Below are 21,264 nucleotides of genomic sequence, written 5' to 3' on the forward strand. Positions count from 1 at the left end.
GGCCCTTTTAAGCTTAGATTATCTTTGAAATTTATTAGCTGATCAGAAATATCTAAGTGGAAAAAAAGAAAGGCTCTGAGAGAACAAATACCTGTTCATGGGACCGTACATATGGGTGGCTGCAAATTCACAGATGCTTTCGACGCAACTGAATCAGCGATGAAACACATGAATTAATGAGGTGCAAATGCCAAGATCTGATCTAATAGTTTGAATATACAGTGGGATGCACAAGTTTGGGCAGCCTTGTTAATCATGTTTTGTCTTTATAAACCATTGGTTATGTTAAAAAATGTCACTTAAATATATCATGTAGGAGACACATCTCAGTCCCCAGACCTGAATATTACTGAAAATCTGTGGTGTGAGTTCAAGAGAGCTGTCCATGCTCGGAAGCCATCAAACCTGAATAAACTAGAGATTTTTAGTAAAGAAGAATGATCCAACATACCTTCATCCACAATCCAGACTCTAATTGGAAGCTACATGACGAGTTCAGAGGCTTTTGTTTCTGCAAAAGGAGGATCGACTAAATATTGAGCTAATTTATTTTTGTGGTGCCCAAATTTATACACTTGCCTAATTTTGTTAAAACAATTATTGCACACGTTCTGAAAATCCTATAAACTTAAGTTTCACCTCACAAATATCACTGTGTGTCTCATATATGATATATTAACCTGCTGAATGAATATTTTTATCCAAACAACCAACGATTTATACAGGAAAATCCTGAAAATGAATAATGTTTCCTAAACTTTTGCATCCCACTGTAACAATCCTCTGTATTCTTGAAACTAGGCGGCACTTTCTAGGAACTAATAAGAACAAAGAAAAACCAATAAAAACAAACCAGATGAATCCAGTTAAATTAAGTTTATTGGTATTTGTCCATCAGTAAGTTTAAAATCCATCATATTTCTCTAGTTGATCATTTATTCCACTCAAATCACACAAAAATACATGCAAGCTATATTTCAAAATATACATTTTATACCTTAATACTGTTTTTATAACATGACTGAATCTACTTGAATTATTTGCTCAATTCGTTGTGAACTAAAGCTATAAAATGAGGACACGTCTCTTTTTCAGGATCTAAATGTGAAGTATGCTGGGTTGGTTTCTGTGGTACCAACCCAAGCATTTACTCCTCGCCTGGAAACAGGCGTGACCCTCAAAACATTAGCATCTGCAAGTCAGTCGCTTGTGTGTAACGTGTCCTGGAACTTGGTGCTGGTGTAGCGTGCGTGAAAACCCTTTTTACTGATGCTGTCGTCTGAGTGAAACTTCAAAGTAATGGCGTCTCCGGCTGAGTAGACATCCTCTGGAGTCTGAAGGATGAAAAGCAGATAAGTGATGGGTGAATTTTCAAGCGAATTTGATGCACAAAGTTGAGAGAATGAAAAGCCCTACCCCTGATCCGCAGTACCGCCCCAGCCTTGGAGACTTGACATCGGCGCCATCGTACAGCTCCACGTAATCGTACCCGCAGTCTGCCTCCTCTTCGGTGTCAAACACTTGGAAGATCATCTCCACTCCGTACCCCTTCTCAGCGGTGACCACCCACAGACAGTCGGAGCCCCCGGGGTAGTTGTTATCTCCAAACTGAGCATGAGAGTACAGCTCTTTCGTCTTGACCTCGGCTTTAAGGTTTCCTCCACATTCTGGGAAGTCACAGCCACAAAATTAGAGGCTCGAGTGGAGCAGCTTGTAAAAGTGAGGAAAGAATGCAGGTTTAAAAATTCGACCCAAAACTCTTCAAATGTCACATTTAGTGATTCTCCTGATGTGTATCATCACAATCGTCTTCTGCCCACAGGCAGGACAACGTAACGTTCAATTAAAAAGTTGTTTCTTCTAATTGATGAGGACTTCTCACCATCAGGCCTGGGAAAAGGGAGTTGGATGCACTCCTAGTGGGTGAGGATTCAGGTTTCTGCACGAGGAGTTTTGGGACATAGGATAAAAATGACTAAGGGACTCGTTGTGGTTACTGCCCTTATGTGTGTGTGCTTATGGTAAACTAGAAATACTGACCTCTAAGAGAGGAATTTAGATTTGCCTAAAAGAGGTTATTTGTGACGAGTCTGCAGAAAATACATTATTCTGAATTTCAAGGAAGTGTCTCTGAAGTCTTTGTCGTAACTTGGTGCATCCACTCATCTGACGTGACCAGCAGCACCAGTATTTTCCACACTTCAACATATTATATTCCATTTTTCTTGCCTACCTGCTCTGTATGAAGCCTCAAACCCTCTCTTCTGCACCGAGTTATCGGAGAAAAAGCGGAGGAACATGCTGTTGCTGCTGGAGACAACAGGAGACGGCTTTCTGGAGCCGCAAAAACGCCCCAAAGTTGGTGCACGAATGTCGTTCCCATCAAAGATCTCCAAATGGTCATAAGCACACTCCAGATGAGCCTCCATGTCGACCTCGTTAAAAACCTGAAGGTTGTTCAGAGCCAAACTCAAACAGATGCAAATGTTGTGCAAGTGCTTTAAAATGTTGGTGACGTACGAGTTTGATTCGATGGCCCGGCGACGTGGACAGAGACCAAGTACAGGCTTTCTTACTGGGGTATTTATCAGGCCAGTTAGGGCTGCTGATGGTGCCGGACACGCTGTTTACAGAATGATCACATCCAGCTGAGGGGAAACACAAGATCAGGGGAAGACAATAGGAGCTAAATGACATCATTTCCAAGCAGCCATCCAAGCTCCATTATGGAAATAAAGGATAAACACAATTACACAACAATGCCTCAAACAATGTCCACATGTTTTCACTTTTAAAGTATCTTGTTATATAAAAGGTTAAACAATATTTCAGCAATTCATTGGAACGCTACCAAAGTTTCTATGAATATTCACAAACTTTAACAAAAATACAGCTAAAAAAAAGTCAGGAGAGCAGTAAAACTCGTCATTAAAGTGGTCAAAAATCTGCCTGTTGTTTATTTTATCAGAACAGAATCCAGTTTGCAAAACAAAAAGACTGATGATGGTTCTCAGGTCGCAGCAGTTCTTACTTTTTGTCATTTTGTTAAAAACTTTTTCACCAGAAGTTCTGCCGTGTATATTTCTGCTTCACAGAAACAAGCATCACTTTTTGCTATTATAGTGAAAAACCATTAACAAAAACTCACATATGTTTAATATTAGCTAGTTTGTTTGTAATGATTCCTGTGGGTCAAGTTATCAACTATTTTCTTGTGGTTTTGGTCATTCCAACAAAATGCCCTTAAAAGTTTTTTCCTTTTCTGTTATTCTGCTGTAAATGTGCAGAAAGATAAATGTGCAACTGCTGAATTCCTGCAGCACAGCTCTTCCCCTCAGCTCACCTGTCCTCTCTGTTATTTTAAAGTGTAAAAAAAAGCACATGCATTTTTAGGGAAGTGCCACATTTGTTAAATCACATTTGGACATTAAAAGATTCCACAACGTTCCACTTTTATTCTGCAGTTTGTGTTTTCCATACAGCAGAAGTCATGAAGCCCTAAACAAGATCAGTAATATGAGTAGTGCAGCAGTAGCTCAGGAGGTAGAGCGGGCTGTCCAGTTATCAGAAGGTTGTAGGTTTGATCCTGGCTCTGACCAGAGAATGCTTCAGTTGTGTCTTTGGGCAAGACACTTAGCCCACCTTGCCTGCTGGTGGTGGGAGGTACCGGTGGCGCCTGCGTATGGCAGCCTCGACTCTGTCAGTGCGTCCCGGTGCAGCTGTGGTTACATCGTAGCTCATCATCACGAGCGTGTGAATGTGTGTGTGAATGGGTGGATGACTGATTGTGTTGTGAAAGTGCCTTGGGGGGTTGTAGAACCCTAAGAAAGCACTGTACAAATACAGGCCATTTACCATAGTAATTATTTTAGCACAGCCCCGCCCTGCTCTGCATTAACATGAAGGCTGAATATCAAGAGGACACATTATGACTTTTTTCTAAAGTTATAATAAATCAGTGTTTGATATAAAACATTTTAACTAAGTTCTTTGTACAAAATCCCATTTCACATGAAGCAGTTTCAGCAGTTTGTCTTTGTATTTTTAGAACCTTCCAGAATGAGTTGTCTCAGGGTCTCTCTTTAAGAAAGCAAGATGGAGTTTGCCACGCCCACCCAGGCTTTTATAGACTGAGAAGCTCTAATATCTGGGAGGGATTCTGAGTAGAGCGGCTGCTCCTCCAACAAGCTCTCTCTTGCACGTGAAAGGTTGTTCTACTCTAATTTCTATGATTGTGACCTCACAAAAAGGAACGTTTTAACCCTCTCTGGCTCAAAATAAGTTTTGATAAAAGGACGAACAACTAAGTTCTTCAGAGGTACTTCTGAGTTAAAAAATGCTCATGAAATACGTACGTGGAGTAACCAGGTAGGCAGGTTTTAACGTTGCAAATCTGCAACGCCTGCCTCCAGAGGGTTAAATGCCTTGTTTTAGGCACATAATTCCTCAAACTAAACACTGACAGAAAACTGATGGATGGATTTTTCCTACATTTGGAGCGTTTACAGAAGCAGTAGAGACCCACATGGCAGCACAAAAGGATGCAGAAGGTGAATTTTATAAGTCCCCTTTAACCCGACTCTACAAGTCAAAGTTCAGCGGGCATACTGTACCATTTACCTTCCTTGCAGTCGTGTTGATTGTCATGCAGCATGAAGCCACTGCGACACTGACAGCTGTAGCTCCCAAACGTGTTCACACACTCGTGCTGGCAGCCACCGTTAGATTTGGAGCACTCGTCCACATCTGTGGAGACAGTCAAGGACTTTTAACCTCTTTAACCCGACGGTATCGGGTATGTCGGGTTAAAGAGGTTCATCCGTTTCAGTTTTGAGCTTCCACACTAATAAGATAAAACCAACAAAGTCCCAACCTAATGGATCTTAATTAGTGTACTGTTAGTTTATTTATTTATTTATACCTCACATCATATTGAGGATGTTTATACATCCTTATTAGTAAAGCAAAAATGAGTCGAGTGACTAATTATGGCAACAAAACAACAACATATTTTTCTAATACAAATCACTGCAAATTTAGCATTAAAAACCAACTGTAAAAACACTGATTCTTCTTTTTAGTAAAATTAAAAGGCTGAGAATAACTTTCTCAGGTTATTTTTTTGTATTTAAAAGCACAAAGCCATTTTATAATTTAAATATTTTTATTTTATCTGTTCAAAAATGAGGTTTGCACACTAAATATTGATAGAAAGTACAAAGAATGATGTTTTTTGTTCAAAAAATGATTGCTAAATCTGCTTGAATCTGAAACATGTCTTATAAAAGAACCTTTAATTTGTTGGGTCGATTGTTTTTATTTTCTTTGTCTTAAACAGTCATTTTAGAATATTCTCAGGAATGAAAATACAATATAGGAGACTTTAGGTGACAATCTGCCTGATAGCACAAATACTGTGTGATATTTACCAGAGAAGAAGTGAGCCTTGAAGCCCTTTTTGGACACAGTGTTGTCCGATTTAAACTCAATCCTCATGTTGTTTTGGAGCGAGGTGATGACGTCGGGTTTCTCTGAGCCACAGAATTTCCCTTGAAGCTTTGAGTCTGAGCTCAGCCCGCTACGTACTTCCACATAGTCGTATTTACACACCTGATTGGAGACACACAGAAACACTCAGACCCAACCAGGGAACACCAGACTAAACCGACACATCAGTGGGCGGCAGCGTACGTCGTTGCCCTCGGTTTCAAAGCCATCAAACACCAGGGTGATCCGGTACTGAGCAGGGGCCACCAGCTGCCACACACAGTTCTTGTTGTGGGGGTACTCGTTGGGCCAGCCGGGCGTGGTGAGGGAGCCGTTCAGACTGGCGATGAAGCCGCCGCAAGCAGCTGCTGGAGGGACGAACCACAAAAATGTTTTCTCAGTGATGACTCACACTCAGTAGATTCACCATTAATTAAAAGACAATTACTCAATATGAGAAACGGCATCCCCAAAAGGCTTGGATTAATGAATAATCAACTTCCTGTAATAGAAAATCTTGGTACTCAAACAGTAAAGTAATCCATGTTAGAGTTATTACTGGAGGAAAAACGGAATACTGAATCTAAAAAGGGTTACTTTGCAGCAGGACAACACTGCCCTCTTGTGGTACGAGAGGATTTCCCTCCTTGCAGCTTTCATTGAACCCATAGACTGTACATTTAACCTAATGACCTTTCCTAGAGAAGCCCACCGGCTCCTGTAACAAACAGCTCTTTCTAAAGGCAAAGATGATCCCAAATGACGGGATGGATGGACCTTTGCTGTGTTAAAAACTTTTTGTCTACTCACCCTCACAGCTGCGTCGGTTGGCTGCCAGCTCATACCCAGGGTCACATGCACATCTGTAGCTGCCTAGCGTGTTCACACAGCGCTGCTCACACTGACCCTTCTCTGGTCTGGAGCACTCGTCCATCTCTAGCCAAAGAAAACTTCAAATCACTGGATGGCTGACAAACACATGTAAAAACTGGAACGTTTGTCTCTGAAACAACACAGACCTTTTAAAAAGCTGGCTGCAAACCCAGCTTTGTTGACCGACCCATCAGACGCAAACTTGAGCCAGAGCTGGTTGGAGCTACTTTTGATGTTTTCTGGTTTTTCGTAGCCACAGAAACGGCCGAGTAACGGGCTGCTCTCTGAGCTGCCATCTCTCACCTCCACATAGTCGTAGGTACAGATGTCATGCTTCTCAGTCTGCAGGAACAACATTAATTCAGTATTTTTGCTTGCCTGATGAAACAAGGTGCATTTTACTAGTGAAATGCTCAGTCTGTCGCTGGAGGGACTGTGTCTCTTGGCTGGCAGGGAACACCTTGGGATTCCCCCGGAGGAGCTGGCCCAAGTGGGGGAGAGGGAAGTCTGGGCCTCCATGCTCAGGTTGCTGCCCCCGCAACCCCACTCCCGATAAGCAGAAGAGGATGGATGGATGCTCAGTCTGTGATAAAAAGATTTCTCTCTGCTAAGTGATTTTTACCTCAAATGACTGAAAGGAGAGGCCGACCTGGAACCCCTCTGCCACTGTGATCCGCCACACGCACACTTTGTTGGACTGATAATCATCAGGATAATTAGGAGACTGGATCTGACCGCTGTCCTTCTTCAGCTCTCCACCACAAATAGCTGTGAGAAAGTCAGATCCTGATTTTAGCTTGTTTCATTCACAGACTTTTTCTATGTAGGTCGAACGAAGAAGCAAAGGATTAGAGACCTCATACAACAAAATGTTGCTATAGCATCATGTTGAAAAACTTTTTGTAAGGAGCCTTTTTGGAATTTTCAAGTAATTTAGTAGGTTTAGCCCATAATGTAAAAATATATGTATATCTAAGAATTAATGAAAATATTATTTTCAGTAAAATGTGAAACGTGCAGCAAAGATTGATTAAAGTATAGCAAAGTGGACAAAGGTGACACGACTCTATGAAGGTATTTTCTTTAAAATAAGGCTTCACGTGTACTTTAACTCTATTTACTTTAACATCAAAATTGATGTTGGGATGCTGCCCCCGCGACCCGGACCCGGATAACCGGAGGAAGACGACGACGACAATCAAAATTGAAAACTTTCATGCATTCATCAGCCTATGAATGAATGTTTCTTATGATGCACCTTCTGCACTGAAACTGCTTTGTTTTTCTCTGATCTGAATTTAGTTTGTGTGTTTAATGAATCAAAATTAATTTGTGTATTTTAATTATGCTGTTATGCTGATTTTACTGTTCTTGCTCCTGGAAAGCACATGGAATTGTCTCTGTGTATGAAATGTGCTTTACAAATAAAGCTGCCTTGCCTAAGGGTTATGTTGTGCTCTGTTGCCCAGCAGGGGGCAGCCTAAACGCTAAAACTTTGGACCAAAAACGTGACCAGTTTCTGCAGGACTTGTGGAGGTAAAGAATAAATATTTTTCTAATTTGAAATACATGTACCCCAGAGTATATTCTGCTTTTTGGATCTGACTTGAAGAAAAACGTCAGAATTCTGAGAAAAAAGTAAGAATTCTCTTTCTTTACTTTTTTTTTTCTTTTCAGTGGACCTTAATCCTCTTCCGCAGTTTTTTGTCAGAATTCTGACATGTTTTTCCTCAGGATTATTAAAGTTAGAATTCTGAAATTGAAGTCAGAAATCTGACTTTTTTCTCAGATTTCTAACTTTAATAATCCTGAGGGAAAAAAAAGTCAGAATTCTGAGAAAAAAGTCACTTTGATGTCAGAATTCTCTTTTTTCTTTTCAGTGGCCCTAACTCTCTTCCGTAGATTGTTTATAAAACCTTTTGATGTTCAGCGAAACGACCCTCCTGATCTTTTTCTTCACAACTACAACATACCAATCATGTTGCTCAGCTACTGGTTATAAAATCTTGCATAATTCATCAATTTTAGTACATATTTTGTTTTATACCAACCTTTACTTTGTCACATTTTTGGATCATGAGGACAAATAACAATACATTTTTTTAAGACAGAATAAAATTTAAATTGTGCCTTCATAAACAGCCGAGAAGCCTTTTCCCAGCCAGCTGCTGCTGCTTCTGAATTCAACCCAAAGTCGACTGTCCGTAGAGATGATTGGATCCGGGAGTGTGTCCCCACAAAAACGGCCTAGAAATAAAAAGACAGCAACTCTGAATACTCCAGTGATTTGTACCAAAAGAATGAATGAACGAACGAATGAATGAATGAATGACTTTTATTTGATTTAGAGTAAATACTGAATACATAAAACAGGCATCGCCCAACCTTTAAGAGGAGCTTTCCTCCAGAAGCCATCTCGGACCTCCAAGTGGTCGTACCAGCACAAATGACTCCTGAACAGGTCCATGGAGGTAAAGTTAAGGACAATCTGAAACACACAAGAGACATTTTGTACTTTATTGGTTTAGATCAAATATTTTGATGACGAATAACAGCTGAGTATGTAAAATTATTCTTATTTTAAATAGTTGAACTGAATCAAATCTCTTGATATATATTTTTTTAATATTGAGTTTTACTGTTAGCTTCCTGAACAGCCTCAGTTTAGAGAAATAAAGCTAACAACCTAAGGGACTGATGAGCTAACCAGCCACTTCAAACACATTTCACAGGAGTTCATATGAATGGTGTTTTATTTTAAAGACCAAGTTCACTCAGATTTTCAACACATTTGCAGAGGTCTTTAGTGTAAATGAATGCCTTGAGCTCTGGTGCTCCTGTTTCAGGAAGAATAAGTTAGCTGGGGGAGAGAGGAGCAGAAGACAACAGGATGTGGTCTTTCAGTCTTACAGCAACACAATGTTTTACCCCCACAAATAACACAAGCCTGAAGGAGTTCTACCATGTTGTGGAGTTGCTAATGCTAACGGTTAGCTTCTACTAGTTCAGACCTGCTCTGCTCTTTCCTGGTTGTTAAACCATCAACAGCCTTCCCCACCGTGAGCCAAGGTAAGTGAGTCCATGAATGCTTATCAACAGTTTGACATAGATCTGGGAGGCTTTTCCTGACCCGAGCGTTTTCTTAGTGGGGGGGCAAATTTAAGAAATAGGGGTAGAAGACTATTTTCATGTTCCGCAAGTATGCAAAACTAAGAGTGATTGATCTTATTATAAGAGTAACAAGTAAAATACAGATTCTCAATAATAATTATTTTTTAATTAAACAATAGCTATTCAAATTGGTGTAAGCCAATTTGGACATGAACTCTACTTCATAAGTACCCAAACATCCCTTCAGGTGTTTGCCAGTATTCGTCACCTTTTCTCCTGGAGTGACAGAGATTCTCCAAACACAGTGTGTGTAGGCCGAGTAACCGCTAGGGAAACCCGGAGACGAGAAGTTCCCCGCGCTTTCCTGCAGGCTTTCCCCGCATCCTTTTACACAAACACACACAAAAACATTAACATGAATGGGCTATTTTGACCTATAACCTATTAATTAAATTAAGATTAAAATGGTTTTACTTGCACATTTGTAGAGTTTTTGGGCTTGAGCGATGTCCCCTTTGCTGAGCCTGGTCCTCTGTCCAATGGATGGTCTGACCCCGTTAACATCATAACGGGGCAAGATTGTGTCTAAGAAGATGCTTCTGTTTCAGACAAATCACAAATGTGAACATAATTATTAAAAAAAACTTTTTAAGGAATAAACACACCAATAGGGCTTCATATTACCAAACCTTTCAAAATAAAAGCATGATATTTGGCAGTGAAAAGAGAGAGTTCAGAGTTGTTCACTATCAACATCTTGATTCTTTTATTAATCTCCCCCTGTGTTCTGAGCTCCCTCTCTTACACGGTTACCATGGTGATGAACCTGCAAATGACAGGCATGTGCAAACAGAGCGCTGTAAATGGGGCCTCTGGCCGGTGCCAGCCGGTTCAGTGGAGCCCGCTCCTGAATGCCAGAGGGGAAAAAACGGGCCACTCCAGCCCAAATTATTCAACAAAGACCCAACTGCTCGGCCTTTATTTAGCTTGGCGCGCTTCCCTGACCCAGACCTGCAAAACAGTTCTGGGTATAAAAAGAGCCCCAAAGCAAAGAGAGAGGCAAAGGGGTAAACAACATGCACAAGACAGAAATAAAAAAGGGAACAAGTGTGAAACAATTTATGTAACAATAAAACCAGGTTTGGACAAACAAGTGAGATGTTTATCAGATATAAAATGTAATAGACAGGACCACACACTGACCTGGAGAATGTATTCCTTGCATAATGCATAATGCTGCCGAAGTCGTACACCTCTCCCAGGGAGTCCACCTCGCCCGGCTCCATCTTCAGGAAGTTGTACTCTTGTCCTTTTGGAGCCCAGGAGGTCAGAGGGAAAAACATCTGCAGCATCAGTAAACAGAGACCTCCTCAGAAAACAGCTTTGCAAAAGTACCTGGCTGGATGTTGTCTCTAATGATGTCAACGTGCTCATCGCGGTCTGGACGTGTGTGTTCGTGCCAGAAGCCGACCACGTGGCCCAGTTCATGAACCACGATGCCAAACTTATCACAGTTCTTCCCGATGGAGATGGCCTGGGGCCCACCGCCTCTCCTCCCCACGTAGGAGCAGCAGCTGTGGGGTGGGAAAAAAATTATATACTTAGAAAAAACTGACAAATATTACTTCTGTATGTATACAGTAACCACCCTTTGTTCTCAAAAGCTGTCTTCTAGAAGCATATTTAGCCTTTGGCTCCATAGTCTTAGAGGCTTGAGTGTGTGAAGGCATATAACATCACTTCCAGTTTCCTTCATGTAACTAAAGGTGGTCCTCAGGGATCAGTTCTGAGGCCACTCCGGTTTATTCTATCCGCCAATAATCTGGGCTGAGGAATGTCAAACATGGATTTTAATTTTATGCCAACGACACTGTGATGTTCTCAGCTGCATCTTCACCTCATCAGGTCCTTTCTGAGCTACGGCAATCATTTAATTCTGTCCATTTGACTTTTTGTAACCTGTACTAGTTTTAAACCCTGGAAAAACAAAATGTATGATTTTTAACACAAAAAGCCCAAATCCATAATTCTTCCATCACTTATCACTTTCAAGTGAACTGAGAGAGATTTAGTTTATGTTTAAAACAAATAGTTAGAAAAAGGTGATTTATTTATTTTTGCTCTTCTTCAAGCCTCACAGCATCCTGCTAAGTTTAGTCTACAGTCTACTGCACACTGGAAGCATCAGCGGTGAGAACGGCAGCGGAGCATCACTGTTTCAAATAGAATCCATTAGAGTCTATGGGGTGATTCTAACCAGCTGCAAATTTTCAGGCGCGTCCCAGAAGCGGCACGCTGAGCCGCACCACACCACTACAGATAGGATCAGGTTCTATTTTTGTCGTGAGCCGCTTCTGGGATGCAAAATTTCCCGCAGTTAGCATACGGCTACAGGAAATCACACACGGTTTCAGAGTAAAACCCCCAGTAATTTTCAAAATAGAAGTCTATTGCTGTAATGTGATTTCATATCTATGTAGATTATGTCAATACAAGTGACCTAATGGCTCATTTACTCCCTTCATCATTCCAGAAGTGCAGCGTTGTGTTTTTCATGGCTTTAATCCTGGCAGTGGAGAGCCACAACCTCATATCTGACATGAAATGTGATTGCTTTCTTTCTGGTTTAATGGCGTATGACATAAACTCGAGGGAATTTGTGATCTCGCGAGTTAAGCAAAGAGCATGGCGGAGAAGCCGCCTCACTGCTGAGATGCTCCTGGTGTGCACTGCAATGCAGCGATTGTCACGAGTTAAACCTTTTCGCTGCCGTTCTGTGCCGTGCCACAGTGTGCAGTAGGGGTAAGGGCGGTAAGTTGGACCTGTTCCCGGGAAGAGTCGGACTCCACCAGGGCTGCCCTTTGGCTCCGGTTCTGTTCAACAACTTTAAGGACAGAATTTCTAAGCTCAGCCGTGAAGTGGAGGGTGTTAGGTTTGGTGACAGGAGAACCTCATCTTTACTTTTTTGGACGTAGTCCTCTTAGCTCCATTAAGCTGTGACCTTCAACTCTTGCTGGGGAAGTTTGCAGCTGAGCGTGAAGTGGCTGGGATGAGCAATACTGGTGGCCATGGTTCTGGAGTGGAAAACAGTGGATTGCCAACTCCAGGTCGGAGGAGAGCTTCTACCTTAAGTGGAGGAGTCTTAGAGTTTTCTCCACATGCAAGGGAAGGAGAAAGCGGGAGATTCACAGGCAGGTCAGGGCACTGTCTGCATCGATGTGGACAAGAAATCGGTCTGTTGTGGTGAAGAGGGAGCTAAGCCAGAAAGCAAAGCCCTCAACTTACCTGTCGAGTCTCGACTCAACCCTCACCTATGGTCATGAGCGTTGAGTATTGACCACAAGAATAATATCGTGGCTCAGCCTAAAAGACAGAGTAAGGAGCTCTGACTTCTGGTAGAGGCTCAGAGTATAGCTGCTGCTCTTCCACATGGAGAGGAGCCAGCTGAGGTGGTGCAGGTATTTAGTCAGGACACATCAAGGATGCATCACAGGGGACCAAGGACAGGCTGGAGGGATTTAACTGTAAATGGTAAATGGCCGGTATTTATATAGTGCCTTCTAGAGTCCTAGAACCCCACAAGGTGTTTTACAACACAACCAGATGTGGACTGGCCTTCAAGAGGTTGCTTCAGATCACCACCAGCAGCTCAAGGACACTACTGCAACAGACTGAGCAGGTCGCAAACCTGCAAACCTCTGGTAGTGGGACAAACACTCAACTCCTCTGCCACGTTGTCCAGGGTACGCCTTGGGATCCCACCTGTTGAGCTGTTGTTGGAGAGAGGATGATCTGATGAGCCTCTCTGCTGGGGATACTACCCCCATGATCTGGACCTGGACAAGCATGGAAATAGATGGACAAACGGACAGTGGTGTGTTTTAACTCACCCACAAGGCCTGTAGGTAAAAACAATGTAGCTCTCCTCGTTTGTTCTCTCTGTAAAAGTCACACAGGTGTGTTTCTCCCAGTGCCGCATGGCCTGACGAAATATGGCTCTCTGGCTGCCTGAAAAGGAACTCTAAATTTTGGTTTTGACTGTTTTGGAGCAAATGGGAATGCTACTTCTTTATCCGAACTCACCACTAAAATTCCCACTGATCACATATGGGATGATGCCATCCGGCCACACCCGCTCTGGCCTGGAGGTGGCTGCTCTCTTCTGACGGGGAACACTCTGGCTGTCTGCTGTTCTCTGGATGCTTTTGCTGGAGGTGGAATTATCAGCTGAAGAGAGCACATGAGCGTTTCACAGACAGTTTTACGAAACAGTCAGCATGAGAACACTGCTTTAATGGAAATGTGATGTTTATTCCCGCAGAAAAACACCTGAGTTTGTGTTGTCAGACTGCTTCTCTTCATTCTTGCTGTATGCCTCTTTAAACAAGCGAAGATCTTCTTCATCCAGAGCAATGTCTCCTAGAAAGGCGGCTGTGCAGAGAGAGGAACATAAGCTCAGTCCGTTCAGCTCCAGCTGACTTAACCAACAGATGATTAATGGAAAAACACGAGGAACATGAAGAAACATCAGTAAAAAGTAATAAAAGTCAGAACCCAGCAGAATAACTACAAAACTGAACATGACAACAATTTGCACAAGACTAGCACATATTGTTCAAGGGTAAATCAGTGTCAGATATATGATGATGATTATTATTATTGTTATAATATTATTATTATTATTATTATTATTATTATGGCCCAAAGCATTGAGACTAATACAGGAGCTTATTTTCTGCTTCAGCATATTAAGATTGTTTGTTAGCTGGTTCTGAGTATACTATGTTTGCAAGAATTTCAAAGGTTTTCATTGATATTTACATCCCATGGCTTTTGCCCATGGGGCCCGGCTGGGCCCAGCCCGAACCAGATACATGGGCTCGTCCAACTGTGGACCCACCACCCGCAGGAGGAACATGAAGGGTCCGGTGCAATGCGAATCGGGTGGCAGACCAAGGCGGGAGCCTTGGCAGTCCAATCCCCGGACAAGAAAACTAGTTTTTGGGACATGGAACGTCACCTCGCTGGCGGGGAAGGAGCCGGAGCTTGTGGCAGAGGTTGAGCGGTACCGGCTAGATATAGTCGGACTCACCTCGACACATTGCATTGGCTCTGGAACCTGAGACCTGGAGAGGGGTTGGACACTCTACTTTGCTGGAGTTGCTCCGGGTGAGAGGCGGAGGGCTGGGGTTGGCTTTTTGTTAGCCCCGAGACTCTCTGCCTGTGTGTTGGGGTTTACCCCGGGGGACAAGAGGGTAGCTTCCTTGCGCCTTCGGGTCGGGGAACGGGTCCTGACTGTTGTTTGTGCTTATGGGCCAAATATCAGTTCAGAGTACCCACCCTTTTTGGAGTCCCTGGGACGAGTGCTAGATAGTGCTCCATCAGGGGACTCCATTGTCCTGCTGGGGGACTTCAATGCTCACGTGGGCAATGACAGCTTGACCTGGAGGGGTGTGATTGGGAGGAACGGCCCACCTAATCTGAACTCGAGCGGTGTTTTGTTATTGGACTTCTGTGCAAGCCGCAGTTTGGCCATAACGAACACCATGTTCGAACATAAGGATGCCCACCGGTACACTTGGTACCAGGGCAGCCTAGGTCACAGGTCGATGATAGATTTTGTAGTCGTATCATCTGACCTGCGGCCGTATGTTTTGGACACCCGAGTGAAGAGAGGGGCGGAGCTGTCAACTGATCACCACCTGGTGGTGAGTTGGATCAGATGGCAAGGGAACATGCCGCGTAGACCTGGCAGACCCAAACGCATAGTGAGGGTCTGCTGGAACGCCTGGCAGAAGAACCTGTCAAGACGGTCTTCAACTCCCACCTCCGGCAGAGCTTTGACCACGTCCCGAGAGCAGTGGGGGACATTGAGTCCGAGTGGGCCTTGTTCCACTCTGCGATTGTCGAGGCGGCTGTTGCTAGCTGTGGTCGTAAGGTGGCCGGTGCCAGTCGTGGTGGCAACCCCCGTACCCGCTGGTGGACACCAGAGGTTCGGGGCGCCGTCAAGCTGAAGAAGGAGGCCTACAGGGCGTGGCTGGTCAGTGGGTCTCTGGAGGCAGCAGACAGGTACCGGATAGCCAAGCGGGGTGCAGCAGTGGCAGTTGCCGAGGCAAAATCTCGGGCGTGGGAGGAGTTTGGTGAGGCCATGGAGAAAGACTATCGATCGGCTCCAAAGAGGTTCTGGCAAACTGTCCGGCGCCTCAGGAGAGGAAGGCAGCAACTCGCTCACACTGTTTACAGTGGGGATGGGGAGCTGCTGACGTCAACTGAGGCTATAGTCGGATGGTGGAAGGAATACTTTGAGGAGCTCCTCAATCCCACCAATGCGCATTCCGAGGAGGAACCAGAGCTGGGAGGCCTGGGGATGGACTGTCCGATCTCGGGGGCAGAAGTTGCTGAGGTAGTCAAACAACTACACAGCGGCGGAGCCCCGGGGGCGGATGAGGTTCGTCCTGGGTATCTCAAGGCTATGGATGTTGTAGGGCTGTCATGGTTGACACGTCTCTACAACATTGCGTGGTCATCGGGGGCAGTTCCTAGGGAGTGGCAGACCGGGGTGGTGGTCCCCATCTTTAAGAAGGGTGACCTGAGGGTGTGTTCCAACTATAGGGGGATCACACTCCTCAGCCTCCCTGGAAAGGTCTACTCCAAGGTACTGGAGAGGAGGGTCCGATCGATAGTTGAATCTCAGATAGAGGAGGAGCAATGTGGTTTTCGTCCTGGCCGTGGAACTGTGGACCAGCTCTATACCCTTGCAAGGGTGATGGAGGGGGCATGGGAGTTTGCCCAACCAATCCACATGTGCTTTGTGGATTTGGAGAAGGCTTATGACCGTGTCCCCAGGGGCACCCTGTGGGGGACGCTCCAGGAGTATGGGGTGGGTGGCTTTCTGTTAAGGGCCATTCAGTCCCTTTACCAGAGGAGCGTGAGTTTGGTCCGCATAGCCGGTAGTAAGTCGGACCTGTTCCCAGTGAGGGTTGGACTCCGCCAGGGCTGCCCTTTGTCACCGGTTCTGTTCATCACTTTTATGGACAGAATTTCTAGACGCAGCCGTGGTGTGGAGTGTGTCGAGTTTGGTGGCAGGAGAATCTCGTCTCTGCTTTTTGCGGATGATGTGGTCCTCCTAGCTTCATCCAGCTCTGACCTTCAGTTCTTGCTGGGTAGGTTCGCGGCCGAATGTGAAGCGGCTGGGATGAGGATCAGCACCTCCAAATCTGAGACCATGGTTCTCGACCGGAAAAGGGTGGCTTGCCACCTCCGGGTCGGGGGAGAGGTCCTACCTCAAGTGGAGGAGTTTAAGTATCTCGGGGTCTTGTTCACGAGTGAGGGTAGGAGGGATCGGGAGATCGACAGGCGGATTGGTTCGGCGTCTGCAGTGATGCGGACGCTGAGCCGATCTGTCGTGGGGAAGAGGGAGCTGAGCCAGAAAGCCAGGCTCTCGATTTACCGGTCGATCTACGTCCCAATCCTCACCTATGGTCATGAGCTTTGGGTAATGACCGAAAGAACGAGATCGCGGATACAAGCGGCCGAAATGAGTTTCCTCCGTAGGGTGGCCGGGCTCAGCCTTAGAGATAGGGTGAGGAGCTCGGACATTCGGGAGGGACTCGGAGTAGAACCGCTGCTCCTCCGGATTGAAAGGAGCCAGTTTAGGTGGTTTGGGCATCTGGTCAGGATGCCTCCTGGACGCCTCCCCGGGGAGGTGTTTCGGGCATGTCCTGCCGGCAGAAGGCCCCCGGGTCGACCCAGGACACGTTGGAGAGGTTACATCTCCAATCTGGTCCGGGAACGCCTTGGGGTCCTGCCGGAGGAGCTGGTGGACAAGGCCGGGGAGAGGACAGCCTGGAGCTCCCTAGTTGGGATGCTGCCCCCGCGACCCGGACCCGGATAAGCGGAGGAAGACGACGACGACGATTTACATCCAATGTGTTTTGAGACCTCTGCAACTCACCCGGGTAATCTGTTTCTTGGCCTTAATTTCAACAGGAAATAAAGTCTGGGGAAATTTCCTGGGGAATAAAATTTTTCCTGAGGCTCTTGATTTTCATTTTAGCCCTACAACGAGATGCCTCATCAATCTTGAAAATGTATTGTTCATCACTAAACTGTTGCTGGGAGGAGTTCCTCAGGGAGGATGTTTTAGTACCATACTTTTTTCAAAGCTGTGTTCTGAGGCTAAGCTGTGAGTGACCTCACTCCTTTCTGACTGAGAAGAAACCCCACACATAAATGGTTTCAGGTAGAGTTTACCTTATCTTCTCCAGCAAATTACTTTCCCTATATGACCAAAGAGAGGTGATACATCAGATACAACTGACACCATTCTTGGAGAAGTGGCTTCGTCTCTCTCTAAGACTCTTCTCCTCAGTTTGAATCAGCTTTAGGAGACCTGAGGTCCTGATTCTTTTGGGCTTTTCTGGATGTCTTTTAGCTTTCTTAAAAAATTCAATGGAAATATTTTTCAGTGCTTGGATAATACCTATGTTTATGGAAGAGAGGAACTTGGTATAATTTGAATTCATATTGAGTCATTCAGGGGTTTATTCAACATACAATCATAAACACTGAGTCAGAAAACTTTAGAACAATGAATATTTGGGTCAATCTCAAAACCTTCACAGGTGGAGTGGAGTTTAACTTCAAATGTCTAAGATACGAATAATTCCAAACAAAAGTCCAAACTCAGCCAAAAAAGGCAAAGAATCTGGGTTATTTTGCATTTTCCTAAGTAAAAATACTACATGCTTTTGTTATAACTTTACTCTTGTTAGAAACACCTGGAAATCTTGCGTTCCTCCTTTAAGCTGTGGTGCATCTATTTCCATTAGTTGTCAAAAGCAAGCTGGGTCTTTGAACAGGACAGGAGAATTGTGGACAAAATCCATGACAGCAACACAGAAGATTGTGACAGCTGAGTGATGGGATGGCCAACCTTCAGCCTGTTGCACATATTCGTAAAACCGTAAAACTAGCCACTAATCAGTAACGTCTCATAATTTCACAAGATTAGAAGACATCTTGGCCAACAAACACATTGTGCGAGCAGTTCGGTGGAACCGTTTCCTTGAAATCCCTCCTCCCGCTGTAACTGCCTTTGAAAGTACAAATGAGAGGATGTAGCGTGCCTTTGAAGGAAATTCACTCATGCAAAGACTGACTGTAAATGACTGTCACCCCTGCAGCGTGCACTCCACGCCCTGCAGCCAGAGGGATTTCAACAGCGTCCAGGAGAGGGGCTGTGTTGGCACGGCCCTGGTGACCTCCGGTCTCCAGGCAACTGCCTCGAGGTGCAGGAGACGTGTGCTTTCAAAGTTTCAGAAGTCAGGAGGAAAAAAAGAAAAAGAAAAGGAAACCCAACCTGTTGCAGGCCCCTTCATCAAAGCAAAAGTGGATTGTTTGCCCGTTAGATGCTGGACAAAACATTGTTTATTTTCACTGGGAAGGATTCCAACTCAGAAAAGTTAAATCGATCTTTATTATAAAAATGCTCAGACAAAACCAATGTGACTGAACCTTAATGCCCTACTAAAAACAACTGCAAACACTAAAGCTAAATAAGAAAGAACACTTAATGAGAACACAACCTTCCTCAACTCATATCTATTTATGTCGTTTTTTCTAGTTTTTACTGCGAAAAGAGTTTATTAGAAATTACATTTCTGACCCCCTAATTTACCACCTTAAAATAAAAGCATTTATTTAATATTCTTTTTCATTTTTACCCCTGAGAACTTGATTCTATACACTTTAGCATATTTTTTGTACAGCATATTTTAATTTTTTGCCCCCATTATTTAAATTGGGTGTCTTGGGTATGCCCCTTCTCCTTTTTTTCAAGCAGGTACATTTCCATAAAAAGAAAGAAAATTCAAGGTATTTTTCTCTTTTTAATTGCAACTAAAGTGACATTAAACATGAAAATGTCCTGTGATTTTTTTCTCATGTTAGATTTTTTAAATTTATCTGTGTTTTGAAATGTCAACTTCAAAAAATAATCAGAAATAACTTCATACAAAAACTTCTGTTGTTCTTCTGTTCATTTCTTCAGTTTTTGCAAATGTAATATTATGTTAAAAGCTCCTGCGTATATTTTTGTGCCATTTCCTGAACAGCACCATATGCATGTTTATGCCAGCTGTTTATTAAAAAAGGAGACCATTTCAAATAAGAAAATACACGTTACCAGCTTTGCAGGGATCCTTGTAATCGATCACATCCTCTTGGAGATTAACGCGTGCTTCCTCAGCCTCAAAACGATCCGCTGAACCGCTCATAGCGCACAGCAGGACCAGAGCAATCCGAGCGTCCATTTTCCCCCTCATCAAACAAACTGAGCAGGAAGCCGATGAGCGATTGTTGGACTGGCCAAGGGCTCCATAAAAAAGGCTCCTTGCAGCAGCGGTGTGATTTTTATAAACTCAACGTCTCCATGCAGCTGCGCCGATTCGCTGAGGCGCAGGTTGGAACGCGGAGCGCACACATCCAAACGGGCTCGGAGGTACTTCACCTGCACTGCTTGACCCCACCCACCACCACCACCACCACCACACACACACACACACACACACACCAAGGAGCGTGCAGAAAACTTAACCCTGAATAATTGCATTGTAATAAGTTCTTTAAAAATAAATCAGGTGAAATTTTTAAACTAAATTAGTTGTTATTTAATGTTCCACTAGATTTGAAAAATAGTGATAATCATTAATATGATTTTCCAGGTCACGCCTGCATGCTTGCAGGATGCAGAGCAGCCAGCACCCAAAGTGGAAACACTGACTCCTCAGCTTTTAGAGAATCTGACACATAATTAAATAACAGACTTCCTGCAAATTTGAAAAAACAAATTTAAGGGCCAAACTCACTACAAAACGAGTGTTTTTTTTCTTATTATATTTGAAGATGTTATTTTAGCATCCGAAAATGTCTCAAAGCTAACTGATAGCATTAGCATCTCCACCACACAGCAAAACTATTCCAGGCATGTGTTATTTGTGGAGGTATAACATCAGTGTTGCCAAGGAAACAGAGTCAGTGGTAGAGTCGAGTTGCTGTTAGCCAATCAGGCAAGATGTCCAAATATCAGAACTCCAAGCTCCAGTGTTCTTCCATTCTGTCTTCCAGCTGACGTCTACGTCCCCAAACAGGAGCGTTTGAGCTCCCTCCCCTGAGTAAGACTTACGGTATAGCGGTCAGTGTTGCAGTGAAACTGAAGAAGCCTCTGACTGGAGACACTCTTCCGTTGTCTGAGGTTTCGCTGCAACACTGACTGCTACTGGAGATCCTTCCTGCCAACAGCCACTGTAACATACAATAACTCTTTGACGACTTGATTATTATTATTCTGAGCTACTGCAGCAATCAATTTCCCTCTAGGATTAATAAAGTATTTTTGAATTGAAATGAATTGTTTCTATTTTTACAGGAACAATAAAAGACATGCAGTCTTCCACAAACTCACTCCTGATGTCAGTTTGGGATTTTCATTTGAGCTAGAATGCACAATTATGACTGGAAGAGGTTAGCAAAATAACTAAGGAAAGGTTTATTCCAGTTCAGATCACCTAATTTCTTGATTTTCAGAATTTTTTTTCTGTATTATCACTCAGCTGCTCATTCTCCAAACCAGTGAACCTCAACTGGCAGCCCACCCAATGTGGGCATGTCCACCCCCACCCTCTTGGCGAAACAGAGACATTTCTGCAAGACCCCCCTGCCCTACGGCTTTGACACCTGGTGAGACGGAAAAATTTTCACGAGATCCCCCCACCCCGACATACAAATGCCAGG

General features: G+C 43.9%; 1 protein-coding gene across 3 annotated transcripts; it reads right to left on the reverse strand.

The window, feature by feature from the left end:
• Nucleotides 1-861: 861 nt before the first annotated feature.
• LOC107373116 (bone morphogenetic protein 1) lies at nucleotides 862-20,011 on the reverse strand. 3 transcript variants are annotated; one of them, XM_015941295.3, is made up of 21 exons: nucleotides 19,658-20,011; nucleotides 13,801-13,902; nucleotides 13,555-13,698; nucleotides 13,362-13,479; nucleotides 13,194-13,241; nucleotides 10,867-11,045; nucleotides 10,675-10,780; nucleotides 9,946-10,070; nucleotides 9,740-9,855; nucleotides 8,746-8,848; nucleotides 8,491-8,607; nucleotides 6,983-7,128; nucleotides 6,507-6,702; nucleotides 6,298-6,423; nucleotides 5,692-5,855; nucleotides 5,430-5,610; nucleotides 4,621-4,746; nucleotides 2,521-2,648; nucleotides 2,234-2,447; nucleotides 1,417-1,667; nucleotides 862-1,334 (listed from the first exon to the last, which is right to left on the reverse strand). In XM_015941295.3, the coding sequence occupies exons 1-21, from the start codon at nucleotides 19,794-19,796 to the stop codon at nucleotides 1,200-1,202; spliced, it is 2,964 nt and encodes a 987-aa protein (XP_015796781.3). In that variant the 5' UTR covers nucleotides 19,797-20,011; the 3' UTR covers nucleotides 862-1,199. The 3 variants fall into 3 exon arrangements, with proteins under 3 accessions (XP_015796781.3, XP_015796798.3, XP_015796790.3); XM_015941312.3 differs by lacking the exon at nucleotides 13,194-13,241 and having other exon boundaries at nucleotides 5,692-5,852; XM_015941304.3 differs by lacking the exon at nucleotides 13,194-13,241.
• Between the last annotated feature and the right edge of the window lie 1,253 nt (nucleotides 20,012-21,264).

This window comes from Nothobranchius furzeri, chromosome 6, assembly GCF_043380555.1.
Source record: "Nothobranchius furzeri strain GRZ-AD chromosome 6, NfurGRZ-RIMD1, whole genome shotgun sequence".
NCBI classification, from domain to species: domain Eukaryota; kingdom Metazoa; phylum Chordata; class Actinopteri; order Cyprinodontiformes; family Nothobranchiidae; genus Nothobranchius; species Nothobranchius furzeri.